The sequence below is a fragment of the Bacillus rossius genome, chromosome 3 (assembly GCF_032445375.1).
Source record: "Bacillus rossius redtenbacheri isolate Brsri chromosome 3, Brsri_v3, whole genome shotgun sequence".
Lineage (NCBI taxonomy): Eukaryota > Metazoa > Arthropoda > Insecta > Phasmatodea > Bacillidae > Bacillus > Bacillus rossius.
Window position 1 is genome coordinate 48,494,107 of NC_086332.1, and position 16,364 is coordinate 48,510,470.

The following is a 16,364-nucleotide window of genomic DNA, read 5'->3' on the forward strand; positions in this document are numbered from 1 at the left end:
CCCCTAGCTGTTTCTTAGGTTAACTTAAAAGGCTACAGATAGAACTTCTGGCGGTGATTTTGTATAGTTCGTCATAAATCGCGCACTAGTAGAAACAAATGTTTCCAAAAATGGGTTAAATGAAGCAGCACTTATAAACACGATCTTTAAATAAATATGGTAGTTTTCCATTATGGACTATTCCTCCTGTTTTAACAGTGTTGGGAGGGACGAGGGACGGAAGACTGCCATACTGGAAAACTACCATAATAAAAGAATTTCGCCTGGGGCAACGGAAAATTGACATAATGGAAAACTACCGTAAGTTAAAACACAACTACACAGTCCTAATACTTGAACGACATGAGTAAGTTATGTCTGTTATCTTAGAAAGAATTTGTAGAAATAAACAGCATACAAAGTCTTGCGATTCTAATTCAAGTGTTAACTCTAGTTCACTAGTTGAAACGAAATGCAATCTAGTGACAAAAAATCACAATTCCCTGACAACCGACGGTTAAGTAAGTAAATATTGCATGATTTATATAATATGTTTAAAATGACACGACAGATTGTCGCCATCAGGTGTATAGATATCTATAGTACTGAGGTGGCAATTCAATTGATTTTATTTTACGTCATGTCTATCAAAAGAACGATAAAATAATCTTAAGCATGAATTATTTCACAGAAAAATATGTTTATGTTACTTCATCATTAATAATACCCTTATTATGTTTCTGATGGGCTATTGGGGTTCATTTTTCGTGGACTGACAACTACGACATTACCTCTTAATGGCTGTGGTGTTGTTTTTTGTTTTTGTCGTGTCGGGGCTGTCACAGGATATTGTGATTCCAGCATTATGTTTCTAAGCATCTGCTGAAAAATCCACTAGAAGGGTATTTTAACATATAGATCTAAAGAATAGATAAAAACAATTACAACATTTCCAACCTGAGAAATGTGAATACGAAATATTTTTTATACTTTACTTGAGAACGATTTACGTTTGCTGTTTAAGTTTTATTGATTAAGTGGTTGTGAAATTAGGCCTATATTTTAACTGCGTCAATGACTACTAAATCATTTAGAAATACTCAAATGAGCTAGTTAAATGAAAACATTTCAGGATATTAATTTATGGAAGCCTTGATATCATTTTTATATATGTTTACTAGAGGAATAGCCTATTTCCGATATTATATATCTTCTTATTCTGAAATTCTTACTTGTCTGTGAACAGATGAATAGCGAGGTCAACGCAGGCGGCAAAAACAACGCCACAGTACAGCAACAATGTGAAAGGAATTAGCCATGACCTATAGTAAGGAACCATCATACCAATTTTCTAGAATTATTTCAGGATTCAGCAAAAAAAAAAAAAAATCGGCGGGTCTCTATCGGGACTCGAGCCGTTGGTTTCGCGTGAAACATCTATGTGAGCGAGTCGCTTTTAGTGTAATGGTTTAAAATAAAAACAATAAAAACGAGACAGTGACTATGTACTAAACATTTTAATTCTAAACCGACACTAAATGGTTGCTTACTATTCATTTAAATTAATTTTCGATGACAATTTTATTTAACATAGGCCTGTGATATGAGATATCGAAGGCATAATATCAACATTATTGTTTTTTTTTTGGGTGAACGTACAATCTGTACTGCCCAGTGTTGTCGGTTCTCTATACACAGACACACGAATCACCGCGCTATCACATCTGAGTCGTGAGCTACAGTGAACAGATTTTTTTTCTAACCTCAATTAAAACTAAGTGCACCTATTTTGGAGGTCCAGGTAAGTAATACTCGTAAGAACGTCTCATGCCGAAGCCTGTATAGTTAGGAAATTATTAAAGCAAGATGATACTGACCTTTTCTTTTGTTTTGGTACCTATATGTTTCGCTTTTAATTTTAAGACTTAAAGAAGATTTGACAATGGCCAGCCGGGATTTGAACCTGTGTTCTCTGAAATATGAATCTAGTGTCTTCATGCTCGGTCAACAAACTTCGATAGTGTATCATTTCTCATCTTCAGATTGCCTTGTATTGATACCTCATGCTACAGGCGTGAGTGTACTATCATTGCATAATAGTACAAATACGTAGTTTCAGACTAGAGTACTCCATGTAGGTTATCATCACATGTCTTTGAAAATTATGGATATCTAAATTATAATTACAACTACTATTTTTTTTTTCAAAAATTACATTTACCAAAATTTTAATTGGCGTGTTTTGAGTATATCGTGTACTAGTGCGTGTAACTACATGTGATTTTGTTTAAACATTTACCATGAGTAAGCCAGTATTTGTGAAAGGAGAGGGCAAAAGTCAGCCCCTCCGGAAACTCTTTTACAAAGATAATGCTTGAAAATACATTTTTAGGCTAGTTGACGATCATTAAGTTCATTTTGAAATTTCTGCCATTGTAATTTTTGTAAAATAATATTCTTTGTCTAAATAAATCTGGCAACCGCGTCTCTGTACAGCCGTTGTTTTGTCATTTTTTTTATCTGTTAAGTTTCATCGTTGAGTTATTCTGTTTGCCGTTGTGCACCGTAAATTTTCTTTGTAAATGGAACAGAAATATTCATGTAAACTTACATATGTGTTAATTTGTACATTTACACGAAAATATCTATATCACTACAAAATAATGTTACAATTTATGCTTTGTGTTGCCCCAGTACTTCCAATATTTAAAGTTGTTTGAATAGCTTTCCAGTATTAGCTGCGCATATTAAGCACGGTAAAACAAAAGAAAGCCAAAAGTAATATAAAAAGGCTAACTTTTCTGTAGCTTTAAAACCAAGTAAATAAAATATTTATACAATAATTTCATGGTTGTAAGCACACACTTATTTTAACTAAACACACTCTTTTAATATCTAACATTTATTTCAAAATAACTTTACCCTCGACAGTGCAAGCACTTGCATATTTTTTTACTAGTCTATATTTATATATAATTATTGTACAGTGGGACTGTAAGTTTGTTTGCAGGAAATCAACTAAAAAACTGCCAGACTAGTTTTACAAATTATTTTTCACTGTAATGAAATTACATAATTCATGTTGAACGAACAACATAAGAACACATAAATTTGTTCGTTACCGAGGTTAGATGTTACTGCACGTACTGCACGTGTTAATGAAACACGAAACTACAGTAAACTCGTGGAATAACATCATGTCAGTGTTAAGAAGACTTCAAGTATCCGCTCTACAACTCTGGCTCTGGGGTAGAGAGTCTGCCTTGTGACTTGTTGGACCCCCGGAGGCGCATTGCCCAGACAAAGTGACGGCATTTTACTGGTATGAATACAATCCCTTGCAACAAGTCAGGCTACCAAAGAGACGGTGGGTGGTAAAAAAAAAAACCTTCTAAAGTGGCTTCCAAATGGGGAGCACGTTCCTTTCTTAGGGCTCCCCATGCGGTGGCCATTCCGGGGGTTTCTCCGGGGTCGCGGAGTTTATCAAAAAAATTTTTTTTAGTTTTATAGCGTTTTAGTTTTTAGTAACTGTAACATTATCATTCCACCATTTTATAAATAAAGCTCAAACAAACATTATAATTTTTTTTTTCTTTTGCACATAAAATATTTGAATTAAGTGTGTATCAGTAAGTGCGTGGTTGTATACCGATGTTGCGTGTTCAACCATTTATAGGTATATATTTTCTTGAAGTATTATTGACAGTTAAATTTTATTCACAACCTATGAACCAATACCTTTGTTATGTAGTATTTTAGAAGTTTTCGAGGAAAAAGTATTTATAGGCACATTAATTTTATTCCTACGCAGGCCGGATGCACAGTGCCGCCGCGTGTGTCTGGCGCGACAGGAACGGGAGCCCGGATACAACGAAAGACGCAGCGCCAGCGCCGGGCGCTTCAAGCCGGACGTGAAGGCACACTGCTAACGTGGCACTACCGGCAGCGTAGCGCGGCAGCGCAAGCAGCGGGCGGTGCCTTATTCTTAAATAATAAGGGCCCCCATTGTATTAATATATGTATATATTATATATATATATATATATATATATATATATATATATAAAAAATGTAAATCCCTGAACACTGATCAAAAGTACGAATAAATAAAAACATGAGATGGTGCCGAGAAAATCACTAAAATGCGGCACATGGTAGTGGCGTAAAATAAAAATGAAAATTTCACCCTCAATTTACGAAGAACGCTGGTTACAAATTATCCAAGGATCTTCGTAAATGTACGGCTTTCTTCGTAAACTTTTCGGACACTGTGTTCACTTTATTTTAACATAAATCCAAAAGCTATATAAACAAATATTAATAACAAAAACTGGTTAAGTCAAGTCTACAATAAGAACACTCTTATTTTGTCAATGTACTGTTTAGGAAGAAACAAACGACTAAGGGCCGTATACCAAGACACAAAAATAAGGGTTTAGGTGTTGAATATGCAATACCTGTACCCTAACCATATTCCAAGTGCATGATAGGACACGGCCAGTCCCTTATTTTTAGGGCACTGATTTTTGGTGTCCTATCTGTTGCCGATTTATTCCATAACTGTATATATATTTTTTTCCTTTTTAATGAACTTAACGGAACTTTTACGATTAAAATTTACCCCCCTAATATCTTAAAAAACAGCAAACATAAATACGGCCAAAAATTCATCGTTTATCCTTGTACAACCAAAATTAAATATTATTTTCACATTATAATTTCATAGTTTTCAAAAATAAGCTAAAATTACGATGGATTCCACGAAGTACAACTGTTTATAGCCTCGCACAAGTCCTCGTTTATTAAAACGGCTGCCGATATGATATCTTACAGGGGTTCAGTTAGGACATTTTTGGAATATGACCCGAGAGTTAGGGTACGGCAGTTGCCCAACAAGGCAGTGCATATTCGCTACCTTACTCAAACGTCTTGGAATACCGCCCTAAGAAGTCAAATTGCGGCACAGTTTTTACGAAGAGTCGGTTATTTAAAATTACGAATAACTATTCGTTTATTTGAGTAGAATTGTTGTTATAAAAGTCCGTGAATAGAGTGCGATGTGAAAGAGCGTGCTGCTCGCAGGCCCGGAGGACATCGCCGTGAGCGCCACGAAGCTGGGCCGCGTGGCCACGAGCTCGGCCGCGGCGCAGGTGGCGCTGTGCGCGGCGGGCCGGGGAACCAGGGGCGGCGAGGACCGCCGGCACTACGCCGACTGCGCGGCGGCGGTGCGCTGCGAGGGCGCGGCCCAGGCTGTGCTGCGCTGCCCCCAGGGCCTGCTGTACGACTCCGACCTGGGCGTGTGCGGCGACCCGGCGAGCGTGGACTGCGGCCCCGCGCCCGCCCCCCCGGGGGGCTGCCCCACCGCGCAGCCCCTCTCCAGCTGCCGCTTCGCCTGCGACTGCCACCAGTCGCACGGCAGGTGCCCCGCCCAGCTGCAGTTCCGCGCCGTCGTCAACATCACCGACACGCGCACGCACCCGGACTGCCTCAAGGGTAGCCTACCACATAGGGTCCACTCACAGCCTGTACAGCTTTACGCCAGCGACAAGTGATTCAATTCTTCTGCCGACACTCCTTATGATAGCTTTATTAATCACAATATGGTCCTTCAAATGTACACCAGCACCTTACCTCTGCCCTCCTAAGAAAGAAAGCCTTAACTCCATTTTTTTTATTTTTTGTTTTTTACATATTCTGAAGCTTTGGAACAGAATACACCTTTCTACACTACAAAAACAGTGTCCTAACGAATCTTTGCCGGTTTAAATCGCTAGTGAAAAAAGCCATAAGTCCAAAAGTTAGGGCAAAACTAAGGAAGAAGGCCTTATGTTGGCTATTTGAAGGAAGAAAGCCTTAAGTACACCAGTCTTTGTACTACGGTTTTCTTACGGTTTTCTTACGGTTTTCAATAGTTGACATAGGTGTACACGATGCCTTAGGTGCTTCTAAGTAAATTAAAAGTGAATCTCTTGTCATTTACACTTTAAATAAAAATTCGCCACATCATATTTTTTTGGAAAACATGTAATTGTTACTTGTAGAGACTCTTTTAGCCTCTGTGCTGCCATCTCTGTTCGGGAGTAATTATTATAATATTTCTCCAGGACAGAGATGGCAGCACTGTGTGGAACACAAAATCTGCAGGCAATATTATGTGCCACTGCGTTGGTACATATGAGTCTACGGAATGGCTATGTTGATTGTTACTTTCGTTGTCAACATTAAGTACTGTTTATTGTCATGTTTGTGGTTTATTTATCCATCAGATATACCCAAAGTGCAACAATGTAAGTCAAAATAATTTATTTAACTTAATTTATGTCAGGCATTTAATAACCATAATTCAGACGATAGCAAAGATAATTTGGTACTAGACTGTGAACAATGTACAGAATGGAAACACCTCATTGACCAAAGTAACGCAGCCAGAACTTTGAACAGAAAACATGGAGATGAAGAACCATGTGGGAACAAAGTTTATTTTACAGCTGATTTACAAAAAGTCATTATGTTACCAAGAATGGAAGGTTTCAAGTCTGCAATGTTTACAAAGCGCATCATTGCATTCAATGAGAGTTTTGTTCCTGTTGGTGGTAAACAAAAATCTTTGAAACCTCTAGCTGTCATATGGCATGAAGGCATACCTAGAAGAAAGAAAGAGGACATAGTTATTGCATTCAATGCTTTTTTCCTACACTGCAGAGACATACACCACATAGTTTTATGGCTGGACAACTGCTCCGGACAGAATAAGAATTGGTGCTTACTTACGTATCTTGTGCATATTGTCAATTCTGAGTATGTATCCACACACGTAATTGAGTTGTATTTCTTTGAGCCAGGCCATACGTTTATGGCTGCTGATTCTTTCCGCCACCAAGTAGAGCAATCCCTACACCGCCATGGTAAGGTGTATGACTTCAACGATTTTCAAGACTCTGTTGCAAAGGCTAACTCTGGAAAAACTGAAGTCAAATATATGAGGTACGACAACTTTTCTGACTTGCCATCCTGTGTTTCATTTCACAAACTTAAGAAGGATGAAAACCGTCCTCTTTTAAGTGACATAGTCTACATCAAGGCGGAAAATGGAAACAACAATCTACAATATAAGTCATGTTATGATGAATTTTCCCCAACAAGAAACCTTGACTTCATGGCCATGAAAGGCCTGTCCACTGCTTTGAAACCTCCAACATTCAAAACATCTGCAAGAGGTGTCTGCCCAGATAAAAAACAAGATATACTGAAAAAACTTGTACCACTCATGCCAAAGAGTCGCAGACAATTTTGGAAAGTCCTGCCTGTAAACAATGTTCCAGATCTGTGTATCTCTGACAATAAGTAATGGATGAGAAATGTACATAACACAGTTAGTTCTTATACCTACCATAACTTTTGACTTTATATAATATTGCAATGACTGTGCAGCATGCTGTAATTAATAGTTTGTTTGCTGAAGTTTTTGCTAGAAATGATTGATAATAAACTCAAGTATTAGTTGTTAATTTTTTTATTTGTATTGTTAAATGTAATTGTATTGCTGCTTACGCATGTTCACAGTAAATTTAGATTTATTTTTCGTTCTGTTAGTGAGACAGTAAGTTTTGTTGGAGATAAGGTTTTCTTCCTTAAAAGTACATATCTGTATAATCATTTTTTCTAGGTATGAACACCTTAACTCCATTTTTAATACATTCCGTATATAAAATATGTTTAAAAACCATATCATAATACTTTTACTTACTAAGGATTACATATAAATGTAATAAATCGTGCAAAAATAAATTAGTATAGGCTGGCCAAGGAACAATTTTCTTTTTACTCTCCTGTAAAATTTGGTTTATTGGAGTTAAGGCTTTCTTGCTTAGCAGGGCAGACCTGTGACTCGAACAGTAACTCCTCGTGCCGTGAGCAGGTGTCATCCGACTGCGCTACGGAGATCGGCAGCATTACTCAAGTTGCGAGATCTGAGTCGGCATGGAGTCCACGATGATCTTGGAGGTCGCGACACCTCGAGCTTTGTGCTTAACCGTGTGACGTAAAACCATCATACAATCAAAAATCGCAAATTAATGCATATTACCTAAACAGAAAAAAATTTTGTAGGGAAAAATATTTTTACCAAATTTAATGTGCAATAACGCCTACACATTAGCACGGCTACGTTCGGAACAATCACTGCAGTATTGCCACAACACAACTCCTCGGTGGCTCGCTCCTCCGGTGAGCTGCGATGGTAACGCCATAGAGAGCCGAGGAGTACGGAGTTTTTCTCAATTCAGTAACAGCATAAAGTGAAGTACACATTTTATGCTACTTGATCAGAAGGTTCCTTCTCGTAATATCTGGCAGGAAAATTTTAGCGAAGGGGATTTACTAAATCAAATAAAAAGGAAATCGTACTTGGGACGCATCACAGGGCAGGGGTTATCACTGCTAGAGTGACGTGCCTCTGAGATGGCTGGTAGCGGCAACATGATACGAAATATGGAGCAGTTATGTTGTTAAAACGTGGAGAAAAAAAATGGGGGGGGGGGGGGGGGAGTGAAGATAGAGAAGCCTCGAGAGAACACGCTGACTGTCGGAAACGTCTACCACGTTTCTCAAACTTACACGAAATATCAGACTCGTCGGAGATCGTAATCAGGAACTCGTTCCGCTTAGGCCTTCATGAAATTAAATTTTGCTTTTAAATCATAGAAATTTCACAACTGCCACAATCCAACAACGCCGGCCACACACTAGCTATATAAAATTTATTTCTGGGATCGAAAAGTTAATGACCTGTTTATGTAATGTTTTGACATCGACGTGTCTTTAAGTTGGGTAAGAATACTGGGTGGCACTCCGAAATTGCGAGCGACTCCAAAACTGTAGTCTGCATGACTACATGGTGTGTGAAGCTGTTTTTTTCCCTTCAGCCCATAGTTGTGCCATATTGGTTAGATGCCCAAAACATTTGATAAAGTGTAGTGTTTGCATTGTGAAAAACAGTTTTAAATGATTTTTTTTTAAAAAATGAAATTGATTGTTTTTAAACTAAGGAGATTCTAATTCATACTTACTAACCATCATCAGACGTTATCAGGCTCCATTTACGCAATGTTTTGGGCGGAACAATATGGCGATGGCGAGGTTAAAAAGTGACCGTTTGAGTGTCGGCAGAGGAAAATTGAAACTCCCCTCTCCCTCACATATGTTACGTTAATCAGATAACAGTTGACGAACTTGCAGGTGTTGACAGTGAGAAGGAGACTGTGGGTGTTGGCGCAGATCCGTCCCTGATCTCCATGGAGGACAGGTACCGGGGCAGGGTGTGGGTGGAGCGGGACTCGGCCAGCCTGAACCCCTGCCCGGCCAGCAGCCTGAGGAGGGTGCAGTACGTGGCGGACCCGCTGGAGTGCGGCAGGATGTTCAGGTGCAGCAGGGGCCGGGCGCGGGCCGCCTCCTGCCCCGTGGGGCTGCACTACGACCCGCGCGCGCTCGTGTGCCGGCGCGGCGCCCCGCGGTGCCAGCACGAGGAGGAGGAGCAGGAGGAGCAGGAGGAGCAGGAGGAGGCGCGGCCCCTCTGCCCCGCCGCCGGCACGTGCCCCGCCGCCGGGGGCAGGCTGGCGCACCTCTCCGACTGCTCGCTGTTCTGCGAGTGCGAGCGGGGCGCGCCCCTGCTGGTCGCGTGTCCCCCCGGCCAGCACTTCAGCCCGCAGGCGCAGGCCTGCACCGCGCCCGAGACCGCCGGCTGCATCACGCGTGAGTCACACGCAACATAAATTATCCTAACTATGCGACCCCTGAACAGAAAAATAAGTTGTGTGACTTATGTACCCGCGTTAGAAGTTATACTTTTTTTTATTTAACACACAAAACTCTTTCGACATTTGTGGTAACAAAAATTCGTTAAATAAATACTCAGTATTTAATATAATATATACATGTGTATAAAAGTAATTACTTAATTTAGTAAAATAATTAAGATACAATTTTAATTCATTTTAAAAATCGATATGATTTAATGTATTGTGCCGTTTCAGTGCTACCTTCAGGCACAAATGTACGATTTTAAATTTAATTTTTAAAGAAGGAAACCAAATAATAAATTTGCATTTTTAATGTCATTTAATTTTGGTTCCATTACTGTACACTCCAACATAATCTTGTGCAACCCAGTGCACCTGCGCTTGTTCGCAGGCTTCAATTAGATACTGTTTGCTGACGATTTGTGTTTGCAGCATCTCAACCTCGGTTTGAATCACTTTTTCTCCCTGTAACAGTATGACTTTTCGTGCTAGCGAATGCTACCTCAAGCCCACTGCTAGCAAATTTCATTTCTCGGAGGCAAGCAAAGGTAAGCTTTTTGCCAGCACGTACAGGACCATGTTACAGCCCTCGGCGACGCCTCGGGACGGTCCACACGACGCCTTTCCCAGGCGACTTAGCAAGTTTAGACCCCCTCCCCTCATCATCCCACCTGTGGCTTCACGAGAACTTCCACTCGGAGCATCGACCCCCAGTGAACCCAGGCGGGGACATTGTCTCTTCAAGGACATTCGCCCTTGTCAAAAAGAGCCCTCAGCGAAGCCTAGCGGCGGGAAAAGTCCCTAACCTTGCTCTGTCCGCCGGTGGTGAGTGCACACAGTGCAATCTAGCGGACGTTTCTGTGACCCTCTAGGCAGGTTCTCATCTTGGCCGCCAGAGCGCACTACTCATTCCTCCCATAAGAGACAGCTTGTCATAATCGACCTTGGCAGCAGTCGCAGTGCGATTGCGATCTTAGTTCGCCTGCGACTCGCGTGAGAGCGCGGCGAGCGTTTTGCAGTCTGCTTCGCCCCTTCGGGTATTTCCGGACACCTTTGGATGGGGGCAGTTACTTTCTTTAATTAGGCGCCCCGACGCCATTTTCGGAGATTCGGCGGGCAGCATCTGGTCTGTGCGGGCCACGCGTCGCGATCCGCGAGAGACAATATATGTTGTTCGTCCAAGACTCGACACTATGTCATGTAGTCACAAACGTCAAGACATAAAGGGCCTCAATCTTCTTATTTTTAAATTTTGCTGCCCGTAATAGTTTTTTGTTAATCTAAATTATTTCTTCTCTCATCATGACTACCGCGAACTTCCGTGTCGGGAGCTGCCTTCTCTGCTCCTGGAGCCAGCCTCATGACTTCACCCCGCTGTTTTGGGTAAGTGGTCGTCATACCTCCCCTCCCCCCTTTTTTTCCTTTCCCTGGGCATAGTCTTGCCCAGGCTTAGCCGCCTGTTAACCAGTCTAAGTAATTCGGGACTTTGGTTGCAGGCGGGGTGCAAGTTTAGCTGCAAAACTAGCTGCAAGATTAGGTGCAAGAATAATGTGCAAGATTAGCTTCAAGACCCCAAATTAGAATGGAACTTCACTGCCAAATTAGCAGTCCGTGATTGGGCTCATGCAGTCAGAAGTTTTCTCCCTTCTCCGGTCGAGATACAACTTTCTACATAAAATTATTTCTTCTGGACTTTAATCTACCGAAACCTCCGGTGCCAGAACACAGGATATAATTAAATTTCATTTGAAAAGAAAATTAAAAACAAAATGTAATTGTTTCTTTCTTTTGAGCCTGCGTGCTCACTTAAAACCAGAGTTAAGTTCAAGAGGTATGATGTTTTTACCTTTATATGTATTTTATTGCCCCGTGGCTCCCTTCTTTTTGTAATTAATATATTTTAATACATGTGTACTTAAAAGATACAAAAAAACCTAAGTAAATTATTTTAGTAAAAGGGCAGTTATATAAATCAAACCACCAGTCTTGTTATTTCATTATTATTCATCCTCGATCCACATAGCCTCCTAGAGTTCCTAGTAGGTTATAAATAAAATTCCTTTGTACAACGTCTGGGCACCTCTGTGATTATTGTTGTTGTTGTGTGGTTTTCTGGGCCGACGCTTCCAAGGCCTTATTTTTAATTATTCATTTTTGAGTGTTTACCTACAGCCCAACGTACGCTACAAAAATGGTAATCAGAGCGTGGTTTGAACTTTTCTACAAGTTGGTAGCATAGAGCAATTTTCTGCTACAAGTTGGAAGTTGGTAGTAGTTAACGTGGTTTGGTTTATATGCATACCCAAATTTTATAAGCATAAATAAATAAACAAAAATTTTAATTTTTAATTTAAAATTTCAATTTAAAATTTTAAAAAATAATTAAGTAGTATATAATAGGGGCGCCTGCGGCAGGCTTCAGGCTGTGGTGACTGTGGTGACACCCGCCATCTTGGATTGTGACGTCACGGCGGCCATCTTGGACGAGCGTAACGGGACTCAGCGTAACGGGACATAACGCAACGGGACAAGAAGATCACGGCGGCCATTTTGGATCCGACATCTTGGATCCGCCATTTTGGATTACGTCATTGTGTTCTCGAAAATTCCGGCATTGTGTTGTCCGCCATATTGGATGATGACGTCACCGTTGCAATTTCCGTTACGGCCGCCATCTTTAACTTTTTTATTTATTATCCGATTTTAATGAAATTTTTTTAAAAAATTATAAAAAAATTAAATAATAAAATTTTAATATATATTTTTTTTAAAAACGTACTTTTTAGACACGGAGCTCGGAGTCCTCGGTTCGAACCCGACGAGTGCAAAAAAATAAAAATGGCGACCGATCCTTCCCTCACAGTGGACGCTGGCACACTGACTCCCACCACTTTTTTCAAAGCATATATATCGTCACCTAGTATGACGTCATGTACGCCATCTTGAAATTTGGACGCCATCTTGAAAATCTTTATTTATTATCCGATTTTAATGAAAAAAATTCCAAAATTCATCAAAAAATTAACGTATTTGAATTCTGTTTGATTATATCGATGTACGTCCTTGGTTCGAAACCGGTGAGGGCAAAAAATAAAACACATCAGATCCTTCCTCCACAGAAGCCACCTACATACTGACATACCACCACCAATAACAAGGTATTTACCATCAGCTGGTATGACGTCATGTCCACCTTCTTGTCTTCGTCCGCTGGATATCACCATCTTGTTTTCGTCCGCTAGAGTGTGCTGATACCATGTTAGTATAATTATCTGGTCACCATACCTTTGTACTCAACTGTTGACCTTGAACTTTGACCTTGACCTTGAAATTTGACCTTGACCTTGAGCTTTGACCTTGACCTTGAAATTTGACCTTGATCTTGAAATTTGACCTTGACCATGAAATTTGACCTTGACCTTGAAATTTGACCTTGACCTTGAAATTTGACCGTGACCTTGAACTTTGACCTTGACCTTGAAATTTGACTTTGTCCTTGAAATTTGACTTTGTCCTTGTCGACCCTCATGGATTCGTCATTTTATGTTTAGTACATGCTACCAGGAGCTACCACCTGCTGGAGTACTCCATATTGTGTGTGTGTACTCGTATTATAGAGTACATTTCCATCTGGATAATTTTATTCTAACCCGCTACAGTGCAGTAATCATTTATTACCGAGGTGCACCCGCCATCTTGAAATTCCGCCGCCATCTTGAAATCATGTAATAATGTAGCTAGAAAAGCAGGTAAAATCCAAAATTCATTAAATAAATTTGTAATCCATAAAATGATTGATTGGATCGACTAAGGTCCTTGGTTCGATCCCTGGCCGATACAAAACAACTTTAATCTAAAAAAAATACTAAAAAAGTGTTAGGTTTGAGATAATAAAAACAAATCAAGTTCTTTAAAAAAAAAATTATTACATAAATTCAATACACTACTACAAGTACAAAAAAAAACACTGACAAATTACCAAAGCCTTTTGGATTCCATGATTCAAACAGTCTTCTTATTGTACGGACTAAGCCTTTTACATGACTTTAAATGTCTATCCGATCCGTTCATCACCACAGCCACAGTCTCATTAGCCGGTGCAACACATGAGACAAATCAATAACCATGTTCATTATACGTCTCGGAGCATTTTTTATAATGACGATGTAAGCTATCGAGACGTGAAATTAGTTTATTGCACTTATTGCACTGAAATTGTATTCTTTGAACATTATTAGAACATCCGCTTCTTTCATGTCTGCGAGCATTTGAGGTGATAGTAAATGATGCACCACAGTATTTGCACTGATGCGAAGTACGCTCTTCATTAGTGGAAGTATCCATTGCTGATGATGAAACTTCAGATGATAGTGGTATCACATCTGTTGAAATCTCCTCCAATTTTGACGTCGTCATCGTTGCCAACGGGATATGCACCTTCTCCGTCGTAGCTGTCGTCAAGGTTCCCGTAGACGATGGTACAACCTCCGAGTTCGACGTTAAAGACGGTAAAGATGCCATCGAAGTCTCAAGAACAGCTAATTGACACGACTTATGCACCAGAAGAAACAAACAAGGTGATCCTTACACCGCCGACGTCAGTAACAAACTGAGCGTCCTGCTGTCTAGGACTCGCTTATATACATGCACCGTATGGAATAATACGCTAGTCAAATCAAGAACCATTTACAATTAATACTAGAGTCAAATCTACAAATTAAAAAAGAGGATCATTTGATCGAAAAAAAAAATCGATCTCTCCAATATACGTCAGGCTCCAAGAGCTACAATTCACGTCATCAGGTCCATCTAAATTTTGCTCCTATGCTTCAATTGACCATTAGCTGCAAGTGCTCCAACAGCTCCATCAGCTCCAACACGTAATGTACGCAATGTACGCACAATACATGCAATTTACATGCAATAAATGTAATGATCACACAGTACACACAGGAAACGGAACGTATACACACAGGAAACGGAACGACACACAGTACACACAGGAAAAGGAACGTATACACACAGTACACACAGGAAACGGAACGTACACACAGTACACACAGGAAAAGGAATGTACACACAGTACACACAGGAAACGGAACGTACACACAGTACACACAGGAAACGGAACGTATACACACAGTACACACAGTACACACAGGAAACGGAACGTACACACAGTACACACAGGAAACGGAACGTACACACAGTACACACAGGAAACGGAACATACACACAGTACACACAGGAAACGCAACGTACACACAGTACACACAGGAAACGAAACGTACACACAGTACACACACAGTACACGCTCAGTTTGTTACTGACGTCGGCGGTGTAAGGATCACCTAGTTTGTTTCTTCTGGTGCATAAGTCGTGTCAATTAGCTGTTCTTGAGACTTTGATGGCATCTTTACCGTCTTTAACGTCGAACTCGGAGGTTGTACCATCGTCTACGGGAACCTTGACGACAGCTACGACGGAGAAGGTGCATATCCCGTTGGCAACGATGACGACGTCAAAATTGGAGGAGATTTCAACAGATGTGATACCACTATCATCTGAAGTTTCATCATCAGCAATGGATACTTCCACTAATGAAGAGCGTACTTCGCATCAGTGCAAATACTGTGGTGCATCATTTACTATCACCTCAAATGCTCGCAGACATGAAAGAAGCGGATGTTCTAATAATGTTCAAAGAATACAATTTCAGTGCAATAAGTGCAATAAACTAATTTCACGTCTCGATAGCTTACATCGTCATTATAAAAAATGCTCCGAGACGTATAATGAACATGGTTATTGATTTGTCTCATGTGTTGCACCGGCTAATGAGACTGTGGCTGTGGTGATGAACGGATCGGATAGACATTTAAAGTCATGTAAAAGGCTTAGTCCGTACAATAAGAAGACTGTTTGAATCATGGAATCCAAAAGGCTTTGGTAATTTGTCAGTGTTTTTTTTGTACTTGTAGTAGTGTATTGAATTTATGTAATAATTTTTTTTTAAAAGAACTTGAGGTGTTTTTATCATCTCAAACCTAACACTTTTTTAGTATTTTTTTAGATTAAAGTTGTTTTGTATCGGCCAGGGATCGAACCAAGGACCTTAGTCGATTCAATCAATCATTTTATGGATTACAAATTTATTTAATGAATTTTGGATTTTTTCCTGCTTTTCTAGCTACATTATTACATGATTTCAAGATGGCGGCGGAATTTCAAGATGGCGGGGGCACCTCGGTAATAAATGATTACTGCACTGTAGCGGGTTAGAATAAAATTATCCAGATGGAAATGTACTCTATAATACGAGTACACACACACAAGATGGAGTACTCCAGCAGGTGGTAGCTCCTGGTAGCATGTACTAAACATAAAATGACGGATATATGAGGGTCGACAAGGTCAAGGTCAAAGTTCAAGGTCACGGTCAAATTTCAAGGTCAAGGTCAAAGTTCAAGGTCACGGTCAAATTTCAAGGTCAAGGTCAAATTTCAAGGTCAAGGTCAAATTTCAAGATCAAGGTCAAATTTCAAGGTCAAGGTCAAAGTTCAAGGTCAACAGTTGAGTACAAAGGTA

The 16,364-nt window shown here is 40.1% G+C and overlaps 1 protein-coding gene and 1 long non-coding RNA gene across 3 annotated transcripts in view; both read left to right on the plus strand.

The window, feature by feature from the left end:
• The window catches only part of LOC134530632 (uncharacterized), a 70,140-nt gene that overhangs the window by 36,418 nt on the left and 17,358 nt on the right, over nt 1-16,364 (plus strand). For both annotated transcript variants that reach the window (XM_063365639.1, XM_063365640.1), the window contains 2 exons: nt 5,062-5,472; nt 9,256-9,729. In XM_063365639.1, coding sequence (XP_063221709.1) covers nt 5,062-5,472; nt 9,256-9,729 — 885 coding nt within the window. The remainder of the gene's footprint in view (nt 1-5,061; nt 5,473-9,255; nt 9,730-16,364) is intronic.
• LOC134531440 (uncharacterized) lies at nt 10,827-11,648 on the plus strand. Its single transcript, XR_010074994.1, has 2 exons — nt 10,827-11,159; nt 11,273-11,648. It is a non-coding gene; the product is annotated as an uncharacterized LOC134531440 (long non-coding RNA).